At 36.9% G+C, this 11106-nt stretch overlaps 1 protein-coding gene and 1 pseudogene across 8 annotated transcripts; both read left to right on the forward strand.

The window, feature by feature from the left end:
• The first annotated feature begins 801 nt into the window (after positions 1 to 801).
• On the forward strand, positions 802 to 2132 carry LOC112183923 (annotated as a pseudogene).
• On the forward strand, positions 1905 to 4651 carry LOC121048936. Of its 8 annotated transcripts, none has more exons than XR_005806217.1 (7): positions 1905 to 1923; positions 2177 to 2292; positions 2700 to 2761; positions 2844 to 3077; positions 3455 to 3503; positions 3597 to 3848; positions 4412 to 4651. XR_005806217.1 is itself a non-coding variant. In XM_040514262.1 (7 exons), exons 2-6 carry the CDS (start codon positions 2211 to 2213, stop codon positions 3823 to 3825), a joined length of 543 nt encoding a protein of 180 aa, XP_040370196.1. In that variant the 5' UTR covers positions 1905 to 1923; positions 2177 to 2210; the 3' UTR covers positions 3826 to 3848; positions 4412 to 4651. The 8 variants fall into 8 exon arrangements, 6 of the variants coding, with proteins under 6 accessions (XP_040370196.1, XP_040370197.1, XP_040370194.1 ...); XR_005806218.1 differs by having other exon boundaries at positions 4428 to 4651; XM_040514262.1 differs by having other exon boundaries at positions 3710 to 3848.
• Positions 4652 to 11106: the final 6455 nt, after the last annotated feature.

Raw genomic sequence — 11106 nt, forward strand, 5'->3', positions numbered from 1 at the left:
TTTTCGGAAAATAATGATTATGGAAATGTTGGTGAACAAGTGGATCTTCACTGTACGAGTTATATGAAAAGAGTATGAATGCTACTATTCAAACTGAATAGTTTGTGATAATGATACCATGAATTATCTAGACTGGTATTTGACCTAAATTTCTTGACGTAGGAGTTGTGTACTTGTGAGTATGTACTACTACATAGTTAGGTAAGACAAAGGTATCCGATTTGGAACATTGATTAATTTGGGGTTTTAAGTATATGTTTTTTAGTTGCTTGTGTAATTGAGATTGTCGGAATTATCAGCTGCTCCAGTCGTTGACTTAAGATTGCAAAGGGAAAAACTTAACCCAAAGACGATTTGATTTTCGTTATGCAGTTTCAAGGTGTAGTTCGTTCAAGTAACCGACCTTAATTTAGCCTTGAGTTTTTATTCTGGAAATTTTAGTAGGTGTTTCTGCTCATATAGTTGAACCATTTACAGGTTGCTTCAAACATAATGCTTTGACAATGTTCTCCCTCAGTTGTTAAGGACTGTTAGTAATGAGTGAAAGTAAATCTATCTACTAAGACACTGAATTTAGTAAGAACGCTATGGGAATTATTCAGATCGCAATAATTGGCTAGATTTCAGTTAGAGAATTGTTTCTTATAAGGGTTCACTACAAGAAAAGATCTCATTCATAGCCTTTCACCATAGCGTTTTTTTCACAAGTGCTATGTTATATAAGTTGGTTATAATTCAATAGCGTTTGTACTTTTCAAACGCTATCAAAAGAAGGCACCACCCCCAAAAATGAAAGCGGCAATGATAAACAGAAGCGCGGGGTTTAAATTTAGTGAAAAACATCCTTTCGCGGCCAACCAAAGGACGATCTCATTTATATACACCCTTTGGTGCACTTTCCTCTCTTCCCCTTATATCTACCACAGCGAAAGCGACACCGTTCCCCTCCAACCTTCCTCCCAATCCGACATCAACGAGATCAAAAACCAAATCAATGCCAGCATCCAATCGAGCCCCGCCACCGTCCTCCCCGCCAAGCCTCCCAGCCCCATCGCGCCTCCATCCCCGTCTCCTCCTCCCCCTTCATCCAATCTAACCTCTCCAACCGACCCCTCCCTCCTCTTCCAAGCCCAAGCAGCCGCCGTCTGTTCCCGCCCTCCTCGCGTCCCCTCCGCCGCCAACAACAATGGCCCCATCAACATCGCCGCTTCTGGGTTTGGGATACCGTCAAGAGGACTTGTGTCGTATTGTCATCAATTTGAAGCTCGTCGTCTTCCCAACCCCTACTGTGTGGACCCCGAAAAGGCTCTCAGGGATTGGGGTCTCTGCGGTCCTTTCTTCTTCATTGTGTTCTTGGGTCCTACTCTGTCCTGGTCTGCATCTGTCAAGAAGGTGATGATCCATTCTTGCCTTCTCTTGATTTTGTTAAATTTTTTTACTGATTTGATTAGCATATAGGTAATCTAATGGGAAATGGAATTGATTTTTCAGTCTGAAGTTGATTTTCCATTTAGGGATTTGAGGAGGAGTTGTTGGAGAAGGAGGTGACGAAAGCGGCGGAGTCGCTGTCGTCTCGTACACTTAACCCCACGAACCCAACACACCCATTTCTCCAGAACGCACTCAACTCCTCCGTCTTCCATTCTAAGACGGGTGTGTCGTTTCTGTCAGTCCTGGCTGGAACTCAACGATTTCTGGGATTTGGGTTGATTCCTCTCTTATGGCAGTCCCTCATTCTTAAGGTTTTGTTTGCCCTCCTCTCTTTGTCTATTTATTTTTTGATGTTATATCATTCTGATGCATTATTTTTAAACTTTTAGGGATGATAACGTTGCCTCTTTACTTTTTGGCAGGAAAAGGATGTTTAGTGCTCCACAAAGAAAAGATATATCCATGACCCAACAGTAATATATGAGATATCAGGTTGTGTATTTTAGTTGAGTTGTTCTTCAGTGCTAATTGTGTTGTGCCACAGAATGGTGGTGGGAGCTTTATATTAGCTCCATTTTCTCTTTTTGTTTAGTTTATAGTTGAGAGGAAGATAAAAAATACATCTATATTCCAGATAGTTTGCATCTCAGTGATTCTCTGATAAGTAATGTGGCTTGATGTTTTGCTGTTTTGTTTATTATTTTGCTAAAGTGCTTTGTCCTTGATGGCATGATATCTGATCCAGCAAAACAAGGAAATACAGTCCTGATTCCTGAACCATGTCCTTCCAGCTTCACAATTGGCAAAGGGATCCAACAAAACAAGGAAACACACTTCTGAACACTGATGTTTATGCATATGGTATCATATTTCTCTTCTCTCCTTCTAAATTGTGTTTCTTTTTGTTGTTAAATTTTTCAAAGTTGTATAGGATAAGCTACACTATCAGCTCAGTCACTCAGTGTGCATGCATTTGGAACATGAGATTTGAAAACTAAAGGTCTTTATTTGTAGTTTTACCTTGATGGATTTTTGCATGGGAAGAAAGATAAGTTCTTACTTAACAGTATCGCTTGTTACATGTTTATTAAAATGTGTTATTTACCATGTTTCAAATTCATCATCTGTGAAGGTTAGCACATCCATGATGGCTGCCTTCCAATGCACATCAGATTTGAGGCTCAAAATGTGGAAGAATTTTTTTGGTTGAACTTTAGTTACTTAGAGCTTGTCAGATTAGATTCTCTAATTGGGATTTTTATGTGCAGGGTCTCTCTGTTGGACTACTAAGACAAGCTACATATACCACAACTCATCTTGGATCATTCAGGTGAGTGTTTTCCAGCATTCTGATGTGATTTTAATCTATTTACCTACTTGGGTGACATTAATGAACATTGCCTTCATTGCAGGTTGATGTTTTCACCAACTCTTCCAGAGCATGTGCTGCTTTTATTTCTAATATGGACTACAATAATGACAAAAGAGTAGTATTTCATTATGTGTCATATCATTTCATATGGACTAAGTCTGCTGCATCATTTCGTTGCCTATTTATGATTTTTAGGGATGAGAAAACTGATCAAGATGAAATTGGCCGAAAGCAGAGGAGGCAGGAAACTACAATTAAAACTCTAATTCAGACTGTAAGTAAACAAATGATGGTATGATGCTTAGATTTTATTTTACTGCTGTAAATACTGAAATATTGTACCTACAAATTAAAGCCTACTGTCATGCAAAATGAATCTTAAGCATCACTAAAATCAGTATAACTTTTAAGATTAGCATTACTGTTATTAGTTAATAAGGTGTCATGTGTACAACTTGCATATATCATCAGTTCTGTATACTTTGGTTCTATTTTTGGGAAAGATATATACTGTTGGTTTCTAGTTTTCTACAATGCAATTGGACTATTTTTTTTTTCTTCAAATACCATAAGTTATGGTCGGTTTTCAATGAAATAAAAGAGAATCACAGAAAATTAATACTCTCTAAACCATTTAATTTTCAATTGCAGATCCGGGACCATCTTCCAAGAGCTGCAATTGTTGGAAGACCAAATGTTGGTGAATCAGCACTATTCAATTTACTTATCTCATTATTTAGATTGAAATCTAGTCTGCTACTTTCTAATTAGCATTAGTACATCCTCAATGTAGTCTTTGAGTCATCACTTGTTACCGTACATGCCACAAGTAACTACTTCATGACTGCATCTCTTGATAGTACATGGTGCTTTTACGATTTCTCTTCTGGGTTATGTTTGACACAGGTTTTATCTGGCTTAGAAAGACATGCCATAAGTTTGATATATATTCCCCTACAAATGCCAACTCAAAAGTTTGTAAAAGTATACTGACAAGACAAGAGATGGGATATCGCCTTTAGCTCTATCAAAAATCAGTTGGCAGGTTAGTTTTGTCCTTTCTGGTTTTTCACAGTTGTTCTATGATGTTTGAAATTCTTTGTAGTCATACTGGACTGATGCTTGTTGTGGTAAGGTAGTACCTAATAGTATAGATAGTAAGAAATGTTATCTCTGAAGAAATTGTTCATCTTTCGATGGCTATGATTATGGAAAATAAGTGCACTTATGTACAGTGGGAAACAAGAGAGCTAGCTATAGTGGGAATGCTGTCAATTGATTGAAACTAGAAGTGTTCAGAGTATGTGGTTTTTCAGTTTTCCATGTTTTGACCCTTCAAATTCATATGTGGTTGACTAGTAATTCTTAGGCATAACTTCTATATCTGGGTGATGTTAAATGTTCATTATATGATTGAGAGGATAAATTAAATTCATTAGTTCTGTTTCCATAGCTCCAAAAGTAGGTTCTTTCTGTAAGATCATTTATTGCTGAAGAAGTTATATGTTCTATCTATTAGAGATCCTAGTTACTCCCGGATAGAAGTAAGAATGCATCATGCATCTCTTTTACCTTGTAGTTGAACTTGATTAAATTCTGCTCTTGAAGGTTTACAAATTAACAGGTCTTATTAGCCTTCAAAGCTTCAAGAAATATCAGAAATTCAGCTAAGTTTCATGTGGACAATCGAAAGAAAGTCCAAGACGATTGCTGGTGGGTTAATTCTAGCAAGATTTGTATCATTAATATAGAAGGAAAATACCAGCTTGTTGGATGAGATATGAAGTGCTTGTGTAATTTAGGGATGTCACATTGTATATTTGTTACTCTTGAGATTATTAATGAAAATTGTGCATTTTTGATGTGAAAACTTATTATTGTATTTCCAAGACATTGTGACAATGTATTGTATCACCATAAAAATGCTATTGAATGATGAACAATAGCGTTTTTTATATGTTGTAGCATATGCAGTTATAGCATTTCGTCAATGCTATGGATTGTTTAATATAGCAGTTCACTACATGCTATGGAATGTTTAACATAGCGTTTATGAAGTGCTATCAAAAGTCTATACAATAGCGCTTCCAAAATGCTATGAATGTTGATCTTTTCATAGCGTTTGCGGAAACGCTATGATAGACCTCGGACCTATTATAGCTGTGGCTGACATAGCGTTTACTAAAATGCTATCGTATCCTATGATAGCGTTTTTTGAGCGCTATAAATGAAAGTTTATGGTGTAGTGGTTGATCTCCCTGTCCTAATTGGTCAAGCCTTGGATCAGCTTTGAAGGTAATTTCTACATGATTTGAGCAGACTTGCACATCTTTTCTGTGTCTTATCATCGCCACTGTTGTAGGATTGATGTGTTATTCATCTTCATGACTGTTTACTATGGATTGGCGTGTGCACCCATCTCTACTTCAACAGTATGGAATTTCGAGGACGAAATTTTTATAAGGAGGGGAGATTGTAACATCCCGAACCTAAATTTACCAGTTTACGAGTCTTTCGATGGGTAAACGACAATTACATTTAATTTTTTGCTCCGTTTTGACATTTTAGGGGGCCCTAAAAGTTGACTTTTTGTTTGGATCAAAATTTGAGAAAATGTTCTTCATGAAAGTTGTAGAGGACGTTAAACCGAGCGCGTGCATATGTGGTACGTAAAAATCGGAGTTCGTATGCGAAAGTTATGGCTTAAAATGTGAAATTATTGTTCATGGTAACTTTCTATATATATTAGAAGTTACTGTGGTAGGTTTCAGAAACCTAACCCCCCCACCCACCCCCCCCCCCCCCCCCAAACTCTCTCTCCTCTCCCTCTTCCCCTGCGTCGCCCTCCCTACTTCTTTTTCCAATTTCTTCGCCGTCTGGAGTCCGATCGACGTGATTCCAATTGGTCGTGGACCGTCTCTTCCTCCTCTACACGGTAGCACCAGTGGGTATCGGCGATTTGGCCGGAAAACCTCGAATCCTGGCAATCATTGTTACTGTAGCAGTTTGCTTCTCCGGCAAAATTCTCCGTTTTCCAGCCATTTCCGGAGGTGAAATTGGTCCTATTAGGAGCACCTTGAGCCACTGATAGTTTTCTATGAAGGCTTCTAGTTGAAATTTCCACGTTTGGTAGGAGAATTTAAAGGATTTCCAAATTGGTGGGTTTGGAAATTTCTGGATTTGTGTTCATCGGAAAAATTGGAGCAGTTCAAGATATTTTCTCACTTGGTCACAGTTATGAAAATTGCTTAGAATGTTGAGATGATTCTGTGGTTGAAATTTGGTGGCCGGAGGAGGAGTTGGCCGCCACATGAACAGTGCGGTGCGTGAACAGTAGTGGCCTTTAAACAGTAATTTAAATTCTATTTTTTTAGCTAGTTAAATCCTATAATTTTTGTAGAGGTTGAATATGTGAATTTGGTTGGAATTGGAGAAGTTTTTAATCGATTATGAATTTCTGGGAATTTAGGATTTCGATTATCGATTTATGAGAATCCGACCGTCGGATATCTCTTGGTTCTGACTTGGAACCTTTAAGATAACGAATTGGTATTAGATGTAAATTTTGGGTTGAATCAGAGAAGAAGTGGAGAGATGATTTATGAGGATTTGATTTTGAGAATCGTATTTGATTGTTGAATAGTTATTCACGGAAAATAATTGTGTACAGGGCAACGTACCGAGCTATTGCTCGACAAAGGAACTCATATGCCTGGTCGCCTAAACAGTACTGTGAGTGGACATTTATTTTAAATTAAATGTGCATGCAATATATTATTAATTTCCGATTGAGGTTTAATTTATTATTTGAATTATTGAGTATTATGACTTTATGAGCTTGATTTCTTGAGATTTAATATGCTTTAGGAGTTACGGGATTTTTAGTGGATTTCCTTCCTGAGGGCTTTCAATAGATTTTCAAGCTAATTATTTATGAGTTATTGAGTTGGGAAATGATTTTCGGGAAGTGACTGATTCAGAAAATATTATGAGAATTATTGATTTCGAATATCAGTTTTTATGATGATGTACGAGTACGAAGGATTTAGCAAATATTTGAGCTCTGCACTTATCAGCCTTGAAGTTAGTTTGAGATTTTTTCCAAAAGCATTTATTGATTTTCAGAGTATTTGATTTATGTTTTCGATGATTTGTTGAGATATTGAGGTTGTTTCCAGTTTATTGAGGAGGCTATCTTTGGCGCATGCGTATATTACCTAGTTGGCAGTCCCTCTTAGGTAATAGTCTGGTTGGCAGTCCCTTCCATACTATATCCTGGTTGGCAGTCCATTCCGATGCGTCACCTGGTTGGCAGTCCCTTACAGATGACATGAGGTAGTTAGTTGACAGTCCCTTCTAACTACTTGTGGCTAGTTGGCAGTCCCTTCTACCCACCGCCTCCTATTCCGGTTGGCAGTCTCTTCCGATGCGTCACTTGGTTGGCAGTCCCTTCCAGATGACATGAGCTAGTTAGTTGGCAGTCCCTTCTAACTACCTGTGGCTAGTTGCCAGTCCCTTCTACCCAACGTCTCCTATTCCGGTTGGCAGTCCCTTCCGATACGTCATCTGGGTGGCAGTCCCTCCTAGATGGCATGAGATTACTAAACAGCAGTCTTTCTAGTCATCAAACGAGCCTCTGGAAAAGGATGTTTTTATAAGGATTGAGGATGAGATTTTAAGAGATTGCAAGATGTTCTATTTTTACGTGATTAAGATTGCAGTAAAGTTGATGATTAAAAGTATTTCCAATATTGTTACTACATGCGAGGTTTTAGAGAATAACTTGGGAAGACATTAAGTTTTACTTATTCATTCGAAATTACTTATTTTTCATCTACTCACTCTAACGGCTTTTAAATGTTTTCCCCTGGGCCCTTCGGTTTTAAATGCCCAGTTTGCAAGCCAGTTTAGCTTGAGGTCGAGCGTACATGGGGTTAAGGCATAGCTGTCATAGCTTCCGCATTATAAAAGTATCGGTCATTTATCTTGTATTCTATTCTCTTGTACGCCTGGACATTAGATTGCTCTGATAACCCAAGATATTGATATTCTTAAGTTCAGAATTGTTTGTGAAATGGGAGACGTTGTGATATGAGGAGCAGGGTGGCTCCAGAAGAATAAGGGTGGATTATTTTAGAAGTGTAAATGTCTTTCTACAGGTTTTTGGGTAGTCCACTTTTAGAGGGAGTTACGCCAAATTTTTGGTAGAATTTCTTCTAAGGTGGGCCCCGCAGGGCCACTTTGGATTTCAAGGTGAAATCCGGGGCGGGTCCTTTCATAATGTGTCTTATAGGCCGATCTCGATTACACTTCAGTTCTATAGTCAACACCACCCCCCCCCCCCCCCCCAAAAAAAAACTGGTTCAAAGATAGGTTAGTCTAGTCTAACTACTATTGCAAATAATGCAGTAGATTAGGGTCATGTTGATATTAGAGTACTTGCATTGAGCAGACTAATGTTTTGGGAATTTTGATTAATACAAACAGCAAAAATTCTCTGTGTGGCTGTTGTCTTTCTAGCGGAAGGTTTTATTACTTCAAACAACAATCATAAAAAGGTTTGACCAAATAGGCAAATACAGTTTTCATTTACAATATTTTTTTCTGTAATTTGATTGACATGTTTGATGATTAATTATGGTTTCTCAATTTTATTGAACAGGCAATGATATACTTTTGGCTCTAATGAAGTAGCTGTGTGACACCAATGAAATTCATGCATCATCAGTTTTGAAGATCCAACATGCAGAAAAGGAATCCATAAGAGTATATCTCTTACTTTCTCTTCTCCAATGAGTGGCGTGAATGAACAAATAGCTTGATTGTTTGATTTGGATACATAATGTAAAATTTAGATAGTGTATATCAAGGCTAGGACTAGATGACAAACAATTGTGTCATCTTAGATTGTACAAGGAATGCTTTCATGTAAATTTTTAATTACTTCAACATTGAGATGCAGGTTGTAAGTGTATAGGTCTCATATTGAACAGAAATGACCATTAACTAGATTCCAACTTTCTAAAAGTTGCAGAGAAAAACTGGAAATATATAACTAAAAGGTATAGTAATTTAGTGAAAAATGGGGGACAGAAAAAGGTTACTGATTCCCAATCAAAGGGATAGACAAATAGGATTCTAAACTTCATGTGCCTTATGCTTTTGACTCTCTCTTTTTTATAGTTTTTCTTTAGCCTAGGGCCTACATATATGTATAGTAGTAATATTCCACCTTAACAGATTTATTGAATCAATATCTTAGTTGTCTCATTTCTTTCTGTGTTTGTTAATCCTTTTCATGTGACTTATATGCAAGACTACTATCTGTGTGTTATTGATCAAACTATCAGAGTAATGAACTCTCAGTTTTGTGCATTGCTACTGTGTCCTTTAGTAGGTGCTAGGATGTTGATCTTAATGGCATATTACTTTGCTTTATTGAAGCATATAGATTGTGTCCCATGTATATCAGTCAAGTTAATTTGTTGGTATTTAGTTGAAGTTGGTTTTGTTTTAATGCACAGATGTTTGATTTGAAGAAATCTGAAAATTAACAACATGACAGAGCTCTCCCATGGTTGCTTTTACTAAATGGTGAGCAAAATTGAATGACTAAAAGACAATCATAACTCAAAGGAAAACCTAATCAGTGAAAGAGCTAATAATGCATTAAAACTGAAACCATTAATTATGTTTATATAGAATATGAAGTGTAATTTAGGAAACAGAATGTCTCAAGGAAGATATTAGGTTCTGGTGTGCAGATATTCACACCATGAATATTTGAAACTTTAGATGATTCTATCATTGACCTGACGGAATCATGTAATAGTGTAGCATCACTGATGGTTGCCGTAGCTAGATTTTCTCATGACCCTCATGGTTTCTTATTTGACATGAAATCTGATTCTTTAATTGCCCTGAACATCTTATATTTCTATAGTTTAAGTTTTATAGAAACAAAGGAATTGTTTATAGAAGTTGAAAGTTGCTATTTGCTTAGATGTGGACAAGAGGTATGTATAGAAACTAGGTGAAACCAAATTCTTCTGAACCATAATACAAGCTTTTCTCTAACCACTTCGTATCCTTGCTTTGTTTTCCAAGGAGAGGAGACTAGAGTTGCTTGCAAACTGGAAAGCTAAGGGTGGTGTTTTCTTGATTGGCTACTCCACTTTCAGAAACTTATCCCTTGGAACCTGTAAGTTAATTTTATGCTAAATCCCTATATTATGGGATACTTTTGATTTCTTATTGTTACTGTACTATACAAAGGAAAGGATTTTGTTACGTGGTCCTTAAAAGTGCTGATTGTTTGTGTGCATTTTGTGCGGTCCATTTTGTTATATAAAGACTCTGTAGTTATGTCGATCAAAAGTTAAAACAAATAAGAATTTGTGTCTTTATGGATACCTCAACTTCTTCAATATATTGGTCCCTGCTTCCCTACTATGTAGAAATTCATGCTATATTTCCCCATTTGTTTTCCAGTCTGTTGAACTTCATCGGGTTGCATTTTATCTGGATTATAATATTGCTTCATCCTCCATGGCATGTTGACAAGCAATGGGAGCATTTGCTTCCATCAGAGTGGGTTCAGGTATGCCCAATCAACTCTCTTTACTAGGTTGATCCATGGAACATGCACACTGACATATTCGAGTATATAATAACATAGGACTTTTTTTTTCCCCTCTCTCTAAACACAATGGTTATATTTTTACTTCAGGTTTTTAGATTTGGTACTAAAGATGGTAAACCAGTGAATAAATTGACCAAGAAGCATATTGATGTATTAGAACCCTTTTTTGGAAATACAAGTATTCAAATCTACGACAAAAAAGAATTTGCTGATAGCGGTCAGCCTATACATGAAGCAGTAGTTAATCTGGATGATGTGACTATCTGTTTGCCACAGGTTCATTTTATTTCGTCTTCGTCAGTCTGATTCAGTGCTCTAGGAGGTTATGTTTAATTATACTCATGTATAATTGATATTTTATTGTTTTTTTTTTCCTGTTTTTGTTTCTTTTTGCAGGACGGATATCGGGATGTACTGAAGTTAGCTGATAACTTTGGGTCATTATCGCCCACATATCTCTGTAAAATTTGATCCTAGGTCTTGGTTGTAATATATGCTTACAGAGTTGTTTTTGAACAAATGAAGAAGGCAATATATTTGCATTTCCTTGATGAAGGACCTGTGTAAATTATGGAAAGTTCTATAGTACATACCAGTATGTCATACTCACATTTACAAATGTGACAACAAATTTGTTGTTATTGTGGTAACTTGAGTCTTA

This window comes from Rosa chinensis, chromosome 2 (genome assembly GCF_002994745.2).
Source record: "Rosa chinensis cultivar Old Blush chromosome 2, RchiOBHm-V2, whole genome shotgun sequence".
Lineage (NCBI taxonomy): Eukaryota > Viridiplantae > Streptophyta > Magnoliopsida > Rosales > Rosaceae > Rosa > Rosa chinensis.